Below are 22,117 nucleotides of genomic sequence, written 5' to 3'. Positions count from 1 at the left end.
ATGAGATGATTTGGTGAGGAGAGAGAACTTGAAGATCCTGGGAAAAACCCCCCAAAACCAAATGCCACCTCTTGAACAGCCTTCTGATTGTGCTGTAAAAATTTTACCTGATCATGAATGTCAACCATCACAGCATTCTGCTGTGGTGGGTGAGCAGCTGGGTGCAACATACGAGGAGATACATTCGGTGGGCGAAAGGCTCGAGGCTCTTCTATTGCTTGCTGCTGTCCATAGGAGAGATGGTGATAGTTTTCATCCTGGCTAATAGAATTATGTCTAGACAAACGATCTCTCCTTGCTCTCTGACGTCGAACAGGAGGACTGGAAAGGCATTAAAAAAATTAGAGGTTACATAAATGACATGAATTCTTCTTAATAACTAAAACCTCAAGAGAATCAAATATCAAGGAATTTTTTAAACTGGAAAATTTTATTAGAACAAGTTTATTAGATTGGAATAAATTTTTTAACTGACATTACTTCTAGAATCCTTATAAATGACACTTTTTTCAATATGGAAATGCTTAACAGAGCATAACTTAATGCTGTTATGGAAACCAAGAGGAGAACTCCTATGTAAATATTACCTTATTAAAAAAATGACACTTGGATTGCCACAGTAGTGCTCAGAAGTCAAGACAGCAATCTTCACTGTTGGGAATTGGTTACATGACAAACGTCACGTAGACATGCTCTGGATAGCTGAGAATTAGAAAAGTACTGGCCCAGCTAATCTGAGGCCCTGCACCTGCAAGGCTGCAGTGGCCTTGCGTATAGCTGTAGTCTGATAACAGGATGATGTAGCCGAGAGCAGAGCACGAGAAAAGGGAGATGTAAGTTGTAAAGAATGAAGAAGTAAGAATAACCAATAGACTGCTTAGCTTACAGAATATGCATGAGCTTATTACATGTTGTGCTTAAATGTCTGATGCTCTAATCAATAAACAAAGCTTGCTGATTCTCACATTGAGGTGTCACTGAGCTTCCCTTACTGCGACATTCACGATATTCCCACGCCTTTATTCTATCTAGGTAAAAATCCTTCATGAAATGATCACAGATTTCCCCAGGGCCTTTGTTTCAACCACACCACAGAATGATTGCTTGCTTAGTGACAGCAGACAAAGCAGTAGACTTCTTGGAAGAAACAAATTAATTTTTCAGCTGTCACATGTTCACTACGTAACTGAGTGCATTCTAAAATTCTCTCTAGGAGGACCCAGAAAATTATGACTGTGGTATTGCTTCTTTTCCAGAGTGGAGAACTTCTGTAGACAGACCACAACATATACCTGTTAGAGCAACTGATCTACAGGTGTAGGATTTGATTATGTATTCTTATCCAATTGTGTGCAAGTTCTGAGTAGACCTGCAAATATCTTGAGCCAAAACTTCTAGAAATCAGAGACCACTGGCTCAGGTTCAGCACCCAGAAAGTGGTGCACACAGATGTGATAAACTCACTATGAGAAGTTTTGAACAAGTCATTTCTCATTCATTTGAAGGGGAAAGCACTGAGAGCACAAAATGATATTGCAGTACTTTCAGCACATGCTTTCCAATCTCCACAACACACACAAGTAACAGAAGGTCCCAGAAGCAACAGCATATTAAAGCTACATGGGGTGAAATGAAACCCCATGTATTACATTTATGAAACAGGCTAAAGGACCTAAACTGCAGAGAAGAGACAAAAAGAATCTGTGATCATTACTAGAACATGTCCTCTCCAACTGCATGGAACAGAATTTCTGCTATTACCAAATAAAAATCATATAAACCTGAAACCTGCTGGCAAATCCCAGTACTTCTCAGACTGAGTTCAACTTTTGTGCTGCATGAAACAGACATACTCGGGGGAAGTGAGACCACATCACCAGCTACCCAGATGCAACTGTAAGCATACGATACAATGTCTCAAGCCACTACTTTTCCACCCTACCTCACAGAGATTTTTGACACTACTGCCGCTCTCAGAAGTGAAACAAATTCTCAACAGGTAAGACAGAAGGCATAAGGCAAGGCTGTAACACAGCCAAGAAAAACCCGAACAAATTTAAAATTGCATAGCCACCTTTATTTTTATAAACTACCATGGCAGAACATACAAGCTGTGTTTTTTTCTAACCACTGAGAACCTAAATTTTAGTTCTTACTTATGTATTTTAAATCCAGTTTTCTTTCCTGAAGTTTTTGCTGCATGCTGTATTGCTTTATTACTAATATGATACAAATGCCACATTCTCCTTAGGTAAAACTGGCATATGTAATTTCTAATCGTGGAACTACTAATGCAGAAGATGTTCTACTGTTTGGAGTACTCAGTTGTTTGCAATTTGCTGTTTCCTGCTATGAAACAGAAATGGTCTGAATATTTTAACATAAAAATACCTATGTGAGGATTTTTCCTTGAAAAAGCTTCAAAAATAGAGAAAAATTACAAAAGACAGCACCAGTGCTTCAGAAAAACAGAAATTCTCTTAACTGCCACCAGCACTTAGACAAGGTGGGTTCTTAGACAAGGTATTTCTCATAAAACTAGTCTTGCCTCTGTCTTAGCTAAAAGTCCTGGTTTTACTTTTCCATGGACCCAGAATTATGAAAAAGCCAACAAAGGCAAAACTTCCGGGGGGTCTTCTAAAATGAATGAATAAGTATCATTCTTTGGAAAAATGAAAGCTGTATTTTTTCCTGTGCAGAATTATAATTATACTATCCTTTCAGTCAGCAAAATTCAGAACATCTAGATACACAGCTTTATTAGCTTCTAAATTATTGAAAATTACTTCAGAATAACTGTCAAGACATGGGTCTAAGCTATTATTAAACTTCAGTAATGAATTTGTACTTGAAGTCTTTAAAAACAGCCACAAAAAAATCCTCTGTTAATACATGCACACTATAAACATGGTAAATGCCAGGTTAAAACAAAGAGACAGGATGAAAATGGTGAAAAAATTGCAGGAATTCCTACCCTCAGGTAAGAACAGCCATCAAAAGGTATCCATAACTGCAGAGTTAGTATGTGCAGATCTTAGTATTTCTAACAAGGGTGATTTCTTTGCAGTAAGACATTCTTGAATCTATTTAGTTTAGAATTACATTCAAGACAAGGAGGAAGGAAGCACAGATGAAAGGTAAGGCACAGCAATGATAGAGATCCCCCCATTTCACAATGACTGATAAAGATAATAGCAATGGCCTCTGTTTCACATAGGCATGCATTATGCTTTTACATTCATAATTTATCTGCACTGTATTTAAGTATCTAGACAAAAATAATCTTTCTGCAAATTCACACCAGAAGGCTATCTTTACTAATGCAGTATTTGTTTGCTTACAACGAATCAGAATAAAAAACCATAACAAATCAGGGCAGTCTTGTGTTAGGCACAGTACAAAATCACTGATGTCAAGAGGAAAGGTCAAAATAGTAAGGCAGGTAATGAAAAAAAAATCCAGGTAATAAAAATACCCAAGACAGACTATCCTGACTAACAGGAGTCAACTGGTAAGACGAAGGAGTTAATGCTGATGACACTAGGGCAATGATGTCCACACCAGACACACTTCAAAGGTTTTGCCTGCACTTGCCCTAGCCTGTTTCCATGAGCTCAGTGACCATTTGCAGCTGGAGTCCACCTTTCATCTTATCTTAACCTGAAAACCTGGTGAACTCTGAAACCATTCTGCAATGAGAAGAGAAAACAAAGCAGAGAAAACAAAAAATTTCCTTCAAAAGCATAGGCATAACCTCACATAAAGCGTTAATAAAAGATGCACTCTTAATGATCTTAAGGACTCAAGCTTTTGATCTATGAGAATGGCTATTAGTTCTTGTTATGACTCCAGAGCACTCTCAAGACTGAGAAAGACTCCTGCAAAACAAGAAACACGTATGTACTGTTCTCCCTAAAAGCCCTGGTTCTAGAAGAAACTAGGTACAATGTTATTGTGCAACTGACCTGGAGCTAGCTCAAATGCAACACTGCACCCAAGCTAAAAAATGCCCTGACCCAAGTGCAGGGAAACAAAGTACTGACACATTCAAGTGTCTCTGATTAAAGCAAAAACTTGTGTTATTACCCAGGAGCAGGCAAGCTGGCTCTAGAAAGAGTAATGCTCGTGTTCATAAAGCTGTAGCCAACCTAACAGTTCTTGTCAGATTGAAGATGGCTTTGCAATGAGGTGTCTCCCTCTTTGCAAGCAGCTTACTTGCAAAAAGTCACAGGCTACTACTTCATTAGCACTTGACTGCATCTGAAGAGCAAGACACTTGTCCCATGCACATTCAGCCCTTACACATTCTTATCCTCCATCCCACAGTATATCCAAACTGTCTAGATTCTGCTGTCTAGCATTTAGCAAGACAACCAACCAGATAGTTAGTTATGCACGCTGTTTAACTCTGCAGATGTTAATGAACACTGCAAAGAAATTTGTGTAAGCTGACTGGACAGCAAACAAAAATGACTGAATGCACAAACATTTGAGGTAAAGATCGTTTTGTGGACCAAATGCCCCAAACAGAGCATTCTTGCACCAAACTATATGAAAGGTCTGATCTTCTGTCTTCACAACAACCCTTTCAAGGTCACAATTTAACCTCTTTCCTAAGTCTGACAAGCTGCTTTGAGATCTGCACATTTTACAAGCCACTGACTGAAGGCTTTCAAATTACTGAAGTTGAAGCAAAGATACAAAACTAGCATGCCCTAAGCTCTCTTGCTTCAAAACTACTGGCCGATCATTGCTGACAAATTTGATTTTTGGAATCTGAAGAAAATTAGCTAAATAGATCTTAAGCCTAAATTTCATATTAATGAAAAAGGACAGACATATTTTTTTTTTTTTAGTACAAACCAAGCTAAAACATTTCTTAGAAGCAAACAGAGACAGTATGTTTTAGCTTGCACAAGATGACTCAGTATATCTGAGGCAGAATGTGAGGCAATGAAAGCTTCTGTTTTGGATAATTTGTTTAACTAGAAGAGCAAAAAAATCTGTGAGTTCATGTTTTGCTAGAGTATCATCCACCCAGGCCCCAGTTTCAATTTCTCTCTTCCAGGACCACTAAAACTTATTTCAAAATCTCTGCTTTGAGAAGTTAATGAGCCACAAGCTAAAACCAACATGAAAATCTAATTACTACCATATCATCCACCTCAGCAAACATTTGACACTATGCTAACCTTCTCATCTCCCCAGTTGGTCTCATCTTTATTTTGATTGGTTTTAAGTACAAAAATAATTGCGACTGTAAGGAAAATTATTTTTACCTAAGTGCAGAGTAATAGGGAATTACGTTCATAATAAAAGATGTTTGGAGCACCCTTTTCCTCAAGCTGACTTTTCCCGTAAATTACAAGATGATGCACAAGCCTGAAATACTTCCAGTAGCCTTTTAGTCACAACTGCATTATCCTACAGCTCAAAGGAAATGTTAACATGTTTACCATGTGTAATGTAGTCAGTGCTACCCAAAACATACCTTCCCTGAGCTAAAATCAGAGAGAATAAGAACTCGTTTCCCAAGCTACACAGCTTGCTTACCTCCTCCTGTTTCGTGCAGGTGTGTTGCATCGTTCCCCTGAGAAGTGGTGTTGGTTTGGTCGAGCCAAAGGAGGCTGCCTATTTGATGTCATCTCCCATGGTCGCATTGGTGGTGATGGGGCTGGTGATGCTGCTGTGTAGTCGAAGACGGAATGGGAAAGGCGTTGGCGCTTGGGACTAGGACTGTCTTCGCTCTACGCCAATGCAAAAAAAAAAAAACAAAACCAACCTCCAGATGAGTGAACTGCAATCCATACTTCAGTACTGCTTTGCACCTAGCATTAAGAGTGACTCATTGAAGATACCATGAAATTCAGCACCTACAAGTATTCACCTTTATATTTTGTTTATAAAAACAGATCTTTTTTGTGGTTCCCTAACCCCTAGAAAAATTACTACTTTAATTATACTTTAGCAGCACTAAAATATTAAATTCCAACATCCATGCAAAATAAAAACTATATCAGAAAAGAGTAACATGAAGAAAATAAGGCATCACCTATTTTATACTCCTCCTGCCATAGCACTTACAGGCCACAGAAGCATGGGAAGATGTATAAATACAGTCTTCACAGCAAAGGAATCAGTACTAGTCAGTAAGCAGCTGGTACACAGAGCCTGCTCTCTGCATCAGACCTCCTTCCTATCAGGTCTGTACCTAGCTAACCTGACATTTGCTCTGTACTGCAGCCTATTTTAATTCTGCTAACTCAGCACAGAGATGCTTCATCCTTCTAGTTATTACACGACACATAACCTGAAATAAAAATTATCAATCTCCAGTTAAAACTTAAACTTCATTAAAACTCCACAAGGTCTACTCCTTCATAGTGCCTGAAATTTCCAGTGCTAGCGATGTGAAGGTCATTTACTTCCAAGCAGTGTTTTCCCAGTTAGCTATGAACACAACTTTCACTGTGTGTCCATGCTATCCAACAGAGCTGTCATTCTTTTCAGAAGCTCCCACCAACACCTATGAAGCCAGCAGAAAATGTAATGAACATCCCTCCCCTCCATCCCACTATTCTGCCAAAACTGAAACACATCATGCTGTTAATAGACACAACAACTGAAAATACAGAAAACTACACATCATATTGCAGAGATCAGCAACTGAACAAAAAACTAAAACCACTGGAACTACCCTTGAGTCCAAGCATCAAGTGAACTTCTCTGACAGAATTCCTAGTGCTAGCAAACTTGTAGTTTGCAAATTTAGTTGCCCTCCAGCTTGTCCAGGCACTCCACCACTTCTGTTTCAGTCCACCACGGCACTATTGCAATTACATTTGCATGTAATTGCAGATACTGAAGCAGAGAAAACAACTCATCTGCAACAGCTTTGTGCTCCAGAACTGGCCCCTGCCCCTAGATTGTTAGCAGTCTCACTTCAGACTTAACTGTAGACTGGACTCTGGACCTCTCCTGGCTCCTAGCTTTACCAGAGCATTTTATTTTCTGAACTGTATTTAGTTGCTTGTTGGTAGGTTTCCATCAACATATAGTTCGTACTCCAGCATTCTTTGCAGTGCAAGGACACTCCTTTTAAGAATGAGAAGTTTTGTCCAGGTGTTCAAGAGACAAAAGGTATTTTTCCTCTCTTTGACTTGTGGCCATTTTTTACAAAATTTTAGAGCTTTTCAGTCTCTTGTCTTCAAATACTTTAACACAGATTGTAGTTTTCCCCTACTGTATCTTATCTAAAACAGTCATCTTCCCTAGAGAATCAGCCTGATAATGCATGCATCTGGTTGTTGCACAATCTCTTCTGAATTCCTTAACCTACTGCACTTTAATTTTTTAAAGAAAAGTAGGTCAAAAGGCAGGTATGCACCTGATGGTTCATGACAGTAGATGTCCAGGTAAAGGGTGACTCTTCCAGAAGGTTGCTGGCCCTGTGAAGCTCAACACCAAAAAAAGGAAAACTGGAAGAGATACCCAGTAAGTGCCTTGACAGCATAGCTTCTGTGAAAACACATATTTTATCAGATTTGTGCCAAAGGACAAATCTTAAAGGAGGAACTACAAGAGTGAGAGAAGGATGATCTGTGGCCCAACTTTTTACACCATGATGACTAAGCCTATTCAAAGAGAAAGGCAGGTAATAGAAGTGCTGGTAAATTAGGTATGCTGGGATTTTGTGAGTGCAAAAGAAAATGGCAAATGGAGGAAGAAAAAAAGTGGATTTAGTGAAGGTGGCGGAAAACAAAACCTTGAAAGAATACAATAACCACTTCTGTCCTAATACAATCTATACGTGCCTTTGGCTGAGCATCTCCCACTGCTACTGCCCTTATTTAAATGAGACACCCTTCACAAGCATTAACACTAATATACCCTCCCCCGTAGAAAGCAGTCTACTTTGCAAAAACAGCTCTTCTATTACTATTTTTTCCTTTTGCATCAGGAGTATACCACTTCAAAGACTGTGGAGATGTAAACTGCTAAGCAGTTTGTCTTCATCACCACTCCAGATTACTAACGCTCACAGATATTTCAAACTCTGTAAGTGCTAACTGCCCCCTGCAGAAAGTAACCGTAATTTTACCCAAAATTGTTTCCCATTAAAAAGAAAATAAAGGTAAAATAATTTTTTGGAACTACATGTACAGAGATTTAAAATGTAATTGTGTCTTTTTCTGTACTGAAAAAGAAGTAACCTAAAGCTAAGCTCAATTTATTTGCAAACAGACTCTATAAAAACCCCAGTACAAACCTAATTAATTGAAGAATTGGTATTTTGTCTTAGTTTTTATTAAGAAACCAATTATCATGTGGTAATTGTATCAAGATAATACTAGCATGCAGGAAAGTACAAGGAGCTAGTAAGAGACACATATCCTGGGTAATTTTGCTTTCATGTTATTTTCAATCAGCATGTGGAATAACTATATATTGACAGCATTTTAGACAGTTTTTTCAGTCTACATTATTATACTTGGCCATTAAGTAGTTTATTTGTGGAATATACGCTACTTTCCACAATGACAAGAAGTCTCCAAATCTCAAAAGGCTCTTATTGTTTCTTGTTCGTACTCAAAATATTTTCTGGCACTACTGCTAATTTTTACAGCCACACACTATGTATTTTTCTCATGTCCAACATGCAAGAAGAACACACTGGATGGCAGTTATCAACCACACTCTACCTAGCTCTTAAGTAACAAGATAAACTCACTGCCCTTCTTTAAAATATACTGAACCAAAAGAACACGATGAACAGGAATACATGTTACTCTGTATTTAAAGAAAGCTGTATCAGGACAAAGTCATCAGACTGTAACTAGTAATAGAAGCAGAATATGTCAGGCCACTAAAGCCTACAATCTCATCCCTAGAAGATGGCATTTCACTGACATATGTAGTATAGTTGTCTCATTATCATCTGCGCACCCCATAAACTCTCATTACTGTAATGGTAATAAAGTTGAATACAGAGTCTGCCTGTTTGTAAAAAACTGTTTAAAAGTGTTTGTTCTATTGCTGCATATGTTTCTTGTAGTAATGTTTCATCTGAAAGCTTTTCCATTTTATTTGGGAAAAACAAGGTATTTTCACCAAGATAACACCCTCTGAGGTGTGTTTTTGCCACTGTACTTTTCCAGTAAAATTATAAATACTGCAGCCAAACACTGATTATTAACAATCACAGAGGGGAATTATTACCAAAGCAATTACTGCAAATATCTGAAAATCATTTTCCTCTCCAACTCCCTACATATTTCCAATTAATGGTCCTGCAAAACACAAGAAACTACTCCATACCCTCCACTTCAAATTCAGAGAATAAACTACATCTATCCTGTAGCCCACCAAAAAAACCAGTATTTTAAAAGCAAACTAATACTTCAGGAGTATTCTCATGTGTAGCCCACAGAAGGCTTTATGTAAGGACAATCTGATGGGCATACCCTATAAAACACTACCACAATCTGACCAGAAATCATCAGCGGCATGTTTCCTCTCCATGACTGCATACTGAAAAGGGAATTATTTTTTCCCGATGACACTGAAGCCTTAAGTTTTAGCTTTCATATTTTTCAGATTCTGTGCTGCCTAGGTATGTAGTTCTGAGCTTCATATTAAGTGTTGGTAAGCTCTCTTCACAGAGTAGGTAGTAGACAAAACAATGATTTTTCTAGCTTGGGACCAAGGACAACTGTTAACAAGTTTCAGGCCCTAGAATATAAACAATGGTGAACTGAAGAGAGAAAACAAGAAGAATGGGACTTCATAATCTGAAGTTGTAATTGGACAATTAACCCCAATATGCAAATAGACCAAAACTAAAGGAAGTGTGGGACCTCATAACCGGTCATCGATTTGGTGACCATTCTGGGTTCATCTTGGGTGTAGCCCTGGCCAGGCTCTTAAACTGCCCAAGGTGTATCCTTTATACCTACTTTATTATCTAACTCTTAATAGATACCTACTTTATTATTTAACTCTTATCTAGCCTCTGTTCTAGGTCAGCTTTCCCAAGGCATCAATACAAGTTGGTAAACATCAACATTTATATGGATTTTCAGTTTTAACTACAGGTATCTAGTAAACTATTCTGTATCCTATCTGCTCCAACAATTCTAACAACTGTAATCTGAATTACATTTCAACATTTCTGGTAGTCTGATTGTACCTACAATAACAGTAAGTTCTTGGGCTGAACAGACAGTTACATCCAAATGCAGTAGCTTGTTCATAACCCAAGACCAAACTAATCCAAAGTACATTTTTTGGCCTAGGTCGAGTAAGCTCTGGAAGAGCTGTGCCCCACAACCCTAAAACTAAGGCAAGGGAAATCACTTATGCAACAGACGGAGTCATTTCAGGCCATATGGCTTTGTAAGCATTACTGTCTTCCATCTCTCCCACAGAAAGCAGAAGCTGCAGAAGTTTAACTTTGGTGTGGCGTTACAACGCAGAGTTTACAAGCTCACATGACTCCCCTGTAGCTGGCACAATAAGATACAAATTCTGTAGGAAACCAACAAAATAATTCACATAGCTACAGCCCCTCCAGCTCCTGCCACCAAGAACCTCACTCACTTCTACCAATGGCCCTGCAGACCTGGTTGTTGCCAACATCTCCAGAGGGACTCCAGCTGCTGGCCTAGTTTCTACTCAAGCTGGTCTCACTTAGCCCCCTGCAGCACTCACACACATGGTACAGAAAGTGAAATTACTCAGAGAGGCAGTTAAGATCTAATAAAACAAGACAGACTGCAGAGATCAGGCATGGGGCTCAGCCAAACAAGGGTAATGACTGGCCACAGTTTACCAGCACCATCCCTTTTTCTATCTGGCCTCATTTTGTCCCTTTTCCAACTCCCTTCCCTTGCAAATCACCTTCTCAGATGGCATAGTCTCACCGACCTGCCCCAACATCCTAACTCTCAGGTTTGCATCCTTATCAATCACAGAATCCTTGTTTGTGTGCACATTTCTGATAGCTCACCAGTTAATGTGACAGACCAGGTTTTGTTTCCTGTCTTTGTCTCCATTAAGTTTGCCTGGCTGGTTTGTGTCTCTCTCCCTATCTTGTTTATGGCTCCCTCCTTTCTCTTATAATGCCATGTGATGAGGTCTATAATCAAATAATCTCACTGAATTAAACATTGCTACATTCCACATACCCTCTTGAATTAGTGACTGATAAGGTTTGGTCCTTTCATCCACCTCCCTAATTTTCCGGTTCAACAGATTTGTGCCTTAAAATGTTCCTATTTATTACTCCATTTCTTTTTATCCCCTTTCAGCATTCAAATATTCCTTGACCAGATACAACTTACACAAGCTGATGGTCTCTCCTTCCATGTTCCCTTACAGATCACAAAACTCTTTCATGAACAATACAGAGCACAACTGTAACCACTCTGTCCATCCAGGAAGAGTGAAATGAAGATTACTTCTGAAAACAGTAAAAACTAAGGAGAATATGGGAATAAAAAACAGCCCTTCACTCTTGCCCTAAACAAGAATATTTAATGAAAATCAAGGGGTTGCTGTAGAGCATGAGAAGAATTTGCTGTGGTAAACCAGGAAAGTTTGTTTCTCCCATCCAGGTATGTAAAGTCCAATGGACATTTTATCTTCTTGCCATGATATCCCAGGATAGTTCACACACCCCCATCTGTATGTACTTTAGTACCCATGACAGATGCTGCAGATCTTGGAATCCAGACAGCAGCATCTGCACCCATCAGCCAGTTCCCTAACGGGCAAAACAGGACACTGCATATACATTGTGTACTAATAAGCACAGGTTTTATCATCCTCCTCTGCTGTGCTTTCCCTTGAGCTTCACTCCTGATCAGGTCCCCATCTGATCAGCACTGGTGTCCCACAGCGCTCTCTGCTCTCATGAAAGCCAAGCTTTCACATGCTCATTGCCCTGCCTTATTCTTGAGGGATCCACATCTACGTTTTGTGTAACAGTGAAGGAAAAAAAAAAGAACAGGATGAAAAGGGGCATCATATTAACTTGCAAGCTGACACATGAAAAGCTCTTGGGGACCATGAAGTTTGACATTTCCTTTAAATATATTTTTAAAATTCTAGCTTTAAATAAAACCAGAAAGGAGCAACTATAAGAAGTAATGATGGGGCAGTAAATTAAAAGCTCTGTGCCACAAGTGGCAAAAAGTAACAGATTTTATGAAAAAGTGCACTATTTCCAAGCCTAATTGGTGTGCTTTTTTCAAGACAAAATAAACAAGGATTATCCAGCTGGACTCAAAGCTGCATGACAGAGGACCCGTCCATGTATAAAGATTTGCGAGCAGAATCATACTGTAATGACACACGTCTTTCAGTGGCAAAAGCTCTTTAGAGGAACTTCAGCTGACAAAATAAACACCAGGAATAAGAATCTTTTGCTACTATAATTGGATTTGCCCAGAGAATTTTGCTGACTTAGCTGCACTGGCCAACATAGTGATATTTTTCATCCTGCCACCTGCGTGCCAGTCAATTAAAGCACATAACATTGCTCATTCAACTTCTGCAGGGTAAGCAGGACTCAGAATCTTTGCTTCAACTCACCACTATTCACATAACCATTATGCCTCTTTTTATGAATAAGAGAACATCTGGAACAGATACAGTGACTTCACTAGTAAGAGCTGCAAACTGTTACAACTGTTGACGATGAGCACAATCTTGGTACAACATAGTCATGAAGTGAAGGTAAATGGGTACATGGTGAGAAAATAAAAATTCTAATATCGATGTCCTTGCATCCTCCAGGCACTAGATAGAAATCCTAGAATGTAAATAATGCTTCATGTGTTAAAAAAAAAAAAAATTCAAATTTTACCTAAAAACCTCACTACCAGTAATAATCAGAGCCTTTTTTTTTCTAGCCAAGCTTTTATTTCTTAAGTTGTGACCAGGACACAACTTGGAAACTTGACTCTCTGGGCACATGCTAGACAACTTCCTGATGAAGGAACAGTAAGGGAAATCTGAATGTGGTCAAATAAAAAATTGGCAAAGAAATGCAGACCTTTCCAAATCTGCAAACTGGTGACTGAAAGGAAGGCCAAAATTAGCCAATTCTTGTGAAAGTCCTAGGAGACAGCATCTGGAGGACTGTCTGCAGTTCTGGGCTCCCCACCACACGAGAAACACTGACATACTGGAGAGCCCAATAAAGGGTCACAGAGATGATGAAGCACCTAGGGCACCTCTTGTGTAAAAAAGGCTGAGACAGCCTCAGACAGCTTAGAAAAGAGAAGGCTGAGGGCTGTCTCATAAGAGAGACACAGCAGGCCCCATCTGAACATGAGTAACCTGACTGAGCACCAGTTCAGTTTCATGGAGGCTGTGGAGTCTCTCTCCCTGGATCATCTCAAAAGCCATGGTCTAAAGCACTTAGCTCTACCTAGCCCTGTTTTAGTAGAAGAGCTGGACCAGATGACCTCCAGAAGTCCCTTCCAACTTCAGCCACTGTGATTCTGCAGTTCATTTTCATGTAATGCTGAACACAAGCCTTTTGGAAGCCTTCTCCCTGTGAAAGAAGCAAAGTGCAAAAGTGCAACTCATAAAGGACTTCAGGGTACTTCAAGAAGTGCCCTTGAGATACGAAGTATCCCTGTAGCTACAGTTCCCCACTGACCACTAGATACATCTGAGTATTCAAAAAGGAATATAATTTCTTTCTGCACTTCAGAACTTTTTTCTTAATTTGTCTTAATCGTTACACTGTCAAGAATTAAGAAAATGAATCTGTAACTAGCACTTGGGATGAAAATTCCAGAGAACAAAAAACACTGAGCATGACACTATTCCCTATAGTTGCAGCAAAATCTTAAAAAAAAAAAAAAAAAAAAAGGCAGTTAAAAAACCTCATACTCCTGGTGACATCTCTGTTGATTTATGAAGAAAGTGTATCAATTCAGACAGAAGAGTGCCTAGCAAGGCACATCATTCTGAAAAGAAGCCTACAATATTTTAACTTGCTTTTGACATATGATTATGTGGTAAGAAGAAAACTAGCCACTACATCTTAAAATGGAAACCAATGTTCAATAGCCACGTCAGGCTGCTGGTACAAAAACTTCCGTACCAGCTTTATATATAAATATCAGGTTTCTAAGTAATTTTTGTGCACTTAAGAGTCCTTCTGAGAGTGGAACAGCAGAACTTTCCACAATATTTAGTATAAGGAACACAATTTGTAAAACAAGAGCAACATTACCAGACATGGTAAAAAGAAGTGCAAGTTTATCTCTTCTTTTTTTTTTTTTTTTTTTTTTTTGGTCTTTTAACACTATGATGTTATATATCAATTAAGTGGTACGTATCAGTTATAGCTGCAACAACTGTACCAAGACCATGCCTCAGTAATCTTTCTGGCCATCCATAATTCATTTCTGGCTAACAGGATTAATTCATTATTTAATGACAGTGGGCACAAAAGCCAATTTGTTCTTCAGCAATCAGAACTGACAATGAATCCCTCATGCAAAGTTTATCTGTGAAGATCTGAGGCATGCAATAGCAAATCACATCGCAATCTACAGAACTGTTTCAAAAAAAAAAAGGTGTCTGACAGAAAGGCCAAAATGAGAGAATTCTTGCCTAAGTCCTAGGAGACAGCATCTGTGGAGTACTGTGTGCAGTTCTGGGCTCCTAGTACAAAAGAAACACTGACATACAGCATAGTCCAATGAAGACTTGCTTTACTTATGGACAAAACACCATTAATAAGATGAATTTGTTTGTACTTATTCTGCATCAGACTGACACTTACGTGTTTTTCCAGTGTTTTCTCCATATCAGTTTCTTCTCTGAAATGCATTTCTCACTTAACTGAATATTTAGGATATACAAAAAACAACATTAAGAGACACCTATATCTGAACTGCTGAAGTTTCACACAGTAAGTTCTTGAAACAGCCCTAAGAATTTGATTATTAGATACAAAATTTTCATTCCAAACACTGGAATATTACTTTACTGCGCAATAATTTAAAACACACAAAGGCATTAGAAAAATGTAAAAATATTAGCATCATATTTAGCACTGCAGAACTCAATAGCATTTAAAAGAAAGAAGGAAAATGTTTTAATAAGACAACATGTTTTTCATTTTCAAACTCTACTGCTCATATAAAATGGACAGTAAAAACCATATATCACAACTGTAGCACCTCCTTTTCTAACAGTGAAGCAAGAAAGAAGAACCAAGGCAGCACACAACCATCTCAAAGCTCTTCGTATTAAATTTAAGTAGTATTTGCAACTGCTTGCAGTACTTGCTGCATGCAATTAATCCTTTGAAATAGAAAACGTTTTGCAATAATTTTTTTCAGGAATGAATCAAAGCACTTTAAATGCTCCAAACTCACAAAGATGGTAGCAAGTATTTATTTTTGTATCACATCATCGTATTTCTTCTGAATGGGAATCTTTAACTCTCATTCCAAAAACACCAACCAATTGCTGGAAGAATATTAATTTTACCTTAAAATCCCCATTTATGTCAGTGGTATGTGTGATATGTGTGATAGAAAATGGAAAAAAATTGTGCTATTTCTGCAGATGTTCCCTGCAATTAGTATGTACTATGATAGAAAACATTTCAAGCTTTCGTAAAACTGAAAATTGAAAGAGTTATGCAACAAAGAGTAGTGGTATCCAAAAAGACTTAAAAAAAATATTTTCCATTGATAATTTCTATCAGTCAATCTCCAAAATGCCTACCAAGATCTGAGATAAAGTGTCCATGTATTGACATCTGCACCACCTTACACAATATAGAAAGTGTTATTTCAGGTGACAGTGTTAAAAGCTATCTCTGGGCCTCCACAGAGTTCTGATCCCCTCTTTCATATGTAAGCAGAAGATAAATTTTAAATTACAGATATAGAAAGAGAACCAATTTTCCTATATACAAAGCTGAAACGCATAAAACTCCGCACATGTACCATTAAAATTTATTCATTACTGTAATGAAATTTCCTTAAATGTCATAAAATGTGCTGAAATTGACATGCTTAAAATAATGCCAGGGCAAGAGCGAAGTGGGGAAATCAAGACAAGGTGTTCAGGTATAGGCACATCTGAAAAAGATCACATTTTCAATTTTAAACATAATTCTGCTCTTTCTGCTTTGATGGGACCAGGGATCTGAAGAGATCTGGCTCAAAATTGCTTAATAGCAAAGTCTACTCTACACATAGTTTGCATATTCAGTGTGTATTCACTAATGATTTTGCCATTTAGACATGTGAAATTAACAATACAGGTACCTCAGTGGAGACAGTTAATTAGGACATTCATTACAAGTAAAAAACCAAAATCACACTCATTCCACTTTAAGATTTTTTTTCCCTGTATTAAACCACACATATATAGATGCACACAGGTATGCACACACATTTATGAAACACAACATATGTAAATGGACAAGCTATCACTTAAGCACTAAAGACTGAAATCTTTTATTTGCGTTAATGGGTGTTATACTGACCGTATTTGATGACATAGCATCAAGAGAACATACAAACATTTACATCAATGAAAACCTTACTCACACTACTATAACTGATATTTGCAATAGGCACAAGGACAAGTCAGCATTTGAAATCCATTCCTAGAAAGAGGACTAAGGGCATAATAACTCAGCCTCTATTCTGGTAACACATATTTACACTTGGCTGCCTTCACTGTTGTTGCTTGTCATCACAATACTGAACTGCATTACAGGAAGATGAAAGTATCTGGTCAGCACACCATACTGTTAAAAATTTCTGTGTGTAATGTAGTTTTACATGGTCTCAGTTCATACCCCAATTTTCTCTCTACAATGCTTCAGTCTCTCTGTATTGTTAGAAATTTGAAGCCCCAACAAATACTCTCCCCATCTGTTTTAGAAACTACACAATGAATCCAAAAAAACCTGCCTACCTACCTAATCAGTATAACCAAACTATCATGTTAACAACAGAATGCTCTTCAATATACTCACACTGGTATTAGTGGGGAAAAAAAAAAAAAAACATACAAAAAAGCAAGAAAAGCAATTCTAAAAGACACAGCTTAAAAGAGTTGTATTTAAACACAGGCGTGAAAATTCAAAGGTCAAGATACTTAATTCTAAGAATAAGGCACTCTAAGTTCAACCTTCCTCAAATTCCTTTTTCTATGGAGATGCCACTGAACGAGGGAGAAAACACACCCCAAATGGCACACAGTATAACTGCAACCCTTGTCCTTAACTGTCACAGCAACCTCCAGCACCAAACCTCTCACCCAGTGCATCAGCTGTGTCCTTCTATTTATGATGCTTAATTTATTAATTCCTTATTCTACAGAATTTTATATACAAAAGCAAATTTCCACAGGTGAAATAAATACTAAGGCTTTACTCTGCCCTTCACACAGTTTAGGACAAGTAAACTCTTTCTGATGATTAGCATTTTGTTAAACTTTTCTAAAAAATGAATTTATTTACATTACAGAATACTACACTGCAGAAATATCCTTAACAACAGCACAATCTAGGACTCTGGGTCATGGCAGCTCATGACTGAAAGAGATGTCCTCTTTTCTTGGTAAAGAACTGGATGAATGGCCCAGAAAATTTTGGAGAATGGAGTTATATCCAGTTGGTGTCTGGTGACAAGTGGTGTTCCACAGGACTCAGAACTGGGGCCAGCCTTGCATAACATCTGTATCAACAAACTGGACAAGGCAATCAAATGACTCCTCAGTGAATTTGCAGATGACACTAAGTTGGGCAGAAGTTGACCAGCTGGAGAGTAAGAAGGCTCTGCAGATGTATCTGGACAGGACATACCAAAGGTGAAAGGATGCACTGAAGTCAAAGTTCACAGGGCCAAGTGGTGGGTGCTACCAGTGTGTAACAACAACCCCATGCAGTGCCTGGAAAGTGCCCAGCAAAAAGGATCTGGGGCTTCTGGCTGACAGCCACTGAACATGAGCCAGGAGTGTGCTGAGGCGGCCAAGAAAGCCAGTGGCACCCGGCCTGTGTCATCAATAGTGTGGCCAGCAGGACCAGGGCAGGGATTGCCTCCCTGTACTTGGCATTGGCGAGAGCACATCTTAAGCACTGTGTCCGATTCTGGGCCCCTCACAACAAGAGGGTTCCAGCACTGAGGCGCTGGAACATCGTGAGTCTGGAGCACAAGCTTCATGAGGAACAGCTGAAGGAGCTGGGGTTTTTAACCAGGAGGAAAGGAGACTCAGGGGAGACCTTGCCTCTCTCCACATCTACCTGAAAAAACAGGCTGCAGAAAAGTGGGAGTTGATCTGTTTTCCAAGTGATAGGACAAGAAGAAGTTACCTCAGTTTGCACCAGAAATGGTTTAAATCAGGTATTAGGAAAGTTTTCCTCACAAAAACGATTGTCAAGCATTGGAACAGGCTTCCAAGGGAAGCAGCTGAGTCACCATCTCTGGAGGCAATAATAAAGATGTATAGATATAGGGAGGTCATTCAGCACTAGACTTGACAGTACAAAGTTAATGGCTGGACTTGATGATCTTATGGATCCTTTTCAACCTAAATGATTCTTTGACTCTTTTCAAAGCTCACCTGATTTAGACTATGTGCTACATAATAGAGACTACTTGATTTAAACATATACACATAATTTAGTTTTTATTAGCAGCTTAGATAAATTAGTAAGAGTTGCTTTAAAAAGCTTAGGGGAAAAAAATGTTCTTCTCTAGAGCTGGGATTTAAACACACCTTTTACCCTTAGCAGCTTGCAGAACTTCCTTTTTTACATGTGTCAGACCCAGTAAAGGCCCTGTAAACATATAAACTACTGCAGCAGTGGCTGGTTCCTCTGCCCCTGCAAAACACACATGTTGGGAGGCTGTCATCGAACAGGTCATGTAATGGGTAAAGAAGTCACTCCTCAAGATAAGCAACAAATTATTTGAGATGACAAAACCAAGAAAGAATTGGCATTTTCTGATAAGTTAACCAAAACAAGGAACGTAGGAGGAAACACTGCAGGTCCTCAGCTTCAAAGAACAGCCTCTACTTGTGTAGATCTGTTCATTTACTTTATAAAACAAGATTATTCTCATATGAAGTCAAAGGAAGGACAATAAAAAAAAACCACACGATACACATTAGATGATAGGCAAAGGAACATGAGCCTCGCTACCATAAACACACTCAAATAAGCACGGTTTGCTGACTCACTTCTTAAACCTTATCCCGTACCTTTTATAAGGAGAAAAAATAGGCATTAAGAACTTAAACCACAAAGAAATTTGGTGACATGTGTCCTTTTTAAAAACACTCTCAAGTCCTACCCAATGTTGAACAAAACAGGTGTACATAAATATTCACTTATAGAAAGAACACTCCAAGAATACAAACACTATACTAGGTCTCTGTATTTGAATTTGAGAAAGAGTGCTCTGTTCTCTTATACAGTAAGGAAATTAAATAAAGAGGAAGAAATCTTCACATATGATCTGTAACCTATGCTCAGCAGAGCTTCACATACAAAATGCCTAAATGCCTATTGGTCCTACCAAGTCCTTTGTGCCTGTATCTGAATGTTTTTCTCAAAGCCATACTCATGGACTTGGAACTCACTTGTCTTCACAAATGCTTTCAAACCACTATTTAACATGAATTTTCTAGTCTTTTATGTCTCCCATCTCTTCATTTCCCATCTTGCTTTGTATTCAGTTCTGATGTTTTACCAAGACAAACACAGAAAACAGATCAAAAATGTCCTCCCTCAGTATCTGTGAACAAAATAGTCTTAAATCTCTTTGCAAGAGATTAATTTCCAAGAATTAGATTTTGAAAATGCAGCTCATCAAAAACATTCATCACACCACAATTTTTTTAAAGAACGGTCCCAACAAGTCATCTAATAGGGTCACCTGAATAAGGAAGAAAGTCCTGAATTTTTGTCTAGAAAGCCATCTCCTAAAGCTTTCAAGAAGACTGCCAGACAGAGCATCTGCTCAGCAGCACCATAAATTGTGCCATGAATGTTCTCATCCTGTCTCACACAATTTACAGTTACTGCAGTGTGATCAAAAAAAAAAAAAAAAAAAAAAAATTAGCCACTTCTGTCAGAAATTAACGAAGCTGGCAAAGACAGACCACAAGGCTAAGGTAAGAGGGTTCAGTAGGGAGAATGTAGCTAACTTAGTGCAATTTCTGAATTTTTCTAGGACAGAGGTGTTCACGGATTTTGCAAAGGAACAAAACTGCAAGACTGATGAGATGAAAGAGCTACTTAAACAGAAAGTAAACAAAGCAAGGCCTATGTAGTGGTACTCACATGAACCACTGGTTATTTTTTGTAGTAATTGAGGTACTAGTGGGAAATACAACATAAGCAAAGTTACTGAAAATAAGATAAAAAATTCTGAGATAGCAAACCTGGAATGTATTTACTGAGAACCAGGAACTGCATACATTAAAGAAAGAATGTTCTTATTTTCCTGAGAGGAGAAAAGCAAAGGAATCAGTATTTCTACTGCTACAATGACAATCGAAGACAGTATGCAAGTCAGACATATGCTGCTTACCTACTTTTCTAGCAGGTGAGGTACAGTTCCAACGCAATCCAGTTAGACTGGTTGGAAGGCAAAGAGCAAAATACTCAAGGTGTGAAAGGACTTCTTTTCTCTTTCCCCTTCCCACTGCTTTTAAAGATCAGCTGTTTTTAGCATTCAGTGATATTAAAGGCCGAAAACTAGCACCAGTTTTCAATATTCCAACAAACAGGCATCAGTAGAGGGCACCAGAAAGCAAACCAAGTTTCTTCATCTTTAAAGAGCTTAGTAAAAGAGGAAGGAACCTACCCACTCCCATGAGAAGCTGAAGAGGAAAAAAAATTAAAACCATCCTTTTAAATCACAGACCTCATCAAGTTCTGCCCACAGCAGAATTTAAATACTCTGTATTAGATAACTTAACTTCATAGAAATTCTTATATAGAGAAGGAAACCACAGGTTCTACTTCCATAAGAACTGATTAATTCATGCCTGTATCTTCAACAAGTTTTCAGATACACTCTTCCACAGTCAAAACAACATTTCTGACTAAAAATAAGAAAAAAGAAGTTCTATATCTTTCCTCTACCCTTATTTCCACCTTTCCCATCCTTCTGAAGCAAGGTGGGGATGGTAAAGCTACACACAAAGACTACCTGAAAACTTTGTAACTCAAAAACCTACTCTGTACAAATTCTCATTAGATCCCCAGCCATTCAGTCCATGTAGTCTCTACAAACAAACACGTATGACATATTTGATTTATGACAAGACCACAGTTTCATAGGACAAGACTACAATTCAATGGCAGGTAGATCTGAAGAAGTAACTTCCCTCCCTAACCACACAATTTTTATATTTTAGCAAGACGTTGCATAAAAACCATCACAACTCCAAAAGACTTTTTTAGCAAAAAGTTGAAAAAATAACTTGACTTCCTTAACAGTCCACTTTAAATCACAAAATTTATCTCTTATTATAATGTCAATTATAATTATTAAAAAACCATATTTAGCCTTATTAAAAAAACATATTTAGAAAAACTGACACATAAACTTGACAAATCACAACAGTAACGATTCAAGTAGCATCAGCTTCTGAGCCAAATCCCTCTATTTCAGAAGACAACTAAATACTGTGACTTCCACACCAGCACAGGTATAAAGCAAGGACTTAATGACATGCAACTTCAATTCAGTATTTATTATACTTTGGTTAACTGTAAAAACCCACAAAGCAAACCAGATAAGAATCAAATGAAGTTTAACCTACTCTGTAAGTCCATGAGATAACCAAGTAAGATTCACAAAGGAGATCAAGAAATCTTTACTTTTTAAGACCCTTTTGTTTACATACAATTTTCCACAATTGACACCTTTCACAAGTAGTATAACTCCAAATAACAATTCCCTGAAAACTTTCTTCATGTATTACTCTATATATACATATAGCTCATTTTTGCCCAGAGATTTGGTGATTAAGGAAGATCAAAACCATTATGAACTATCACTAGCCATGACACCTGCGACAGAACCAACCTGCTCTTCCATCTCGGACT

At 38.2% G+C, this 22,117-nt stretch overlaps 1 protein-coding gene across 3 annotated transcripts in view; it reads right to left on the bottom strand.

Moving 5' to 3' along the window:
- The window catches only part of RNF38 (ring finger protein 38), a 105,347-nt gene that overhangs the window by 20,535 nt on the left and 62,695 nt on the right, over positions 1-22,117 (bottom strand). For all 3 annotated transcript variants that reach the window (XM_059836656.1, XM_059836657.1, XM_059836658.1), the window contains 2 exons: positions 5,554-5,747; positions 108-321 (listed from right to left, as the gene is read on the bottom strand). In XM_059836656.1, coding sequence (XP_059692639.1) covers positions 108-321; positions 5,554-5,747 — 408 coding nt within the window. The remainder of the gene's footprint in view (positions 1-107; positions 322-5,553; positions 5,748-22,117) is intronic.

The sequence above is a fragment of the Haemorhous mexicanus genome, chromosome Z, assembly GCF_027477595.1.
Source record: "Haemorhous mexicanus isolate bHaeMex1 chromosome Z, bHaeMex1.pri, whole genome shotgun sequence".
Classification (NCBI taxonomy): domain Eukaryota; kingdom Metazoa; phylum Chordata; class Aves; order Passeriformes; family Fringillidae; genus Haemorhous; species Haemorhous mexicanus.
The sequence above is the reverse complement of the archived record's forward strand: the minus strand, read 5'-3'. Positions and strand labels throughout refer to the sequence as shown.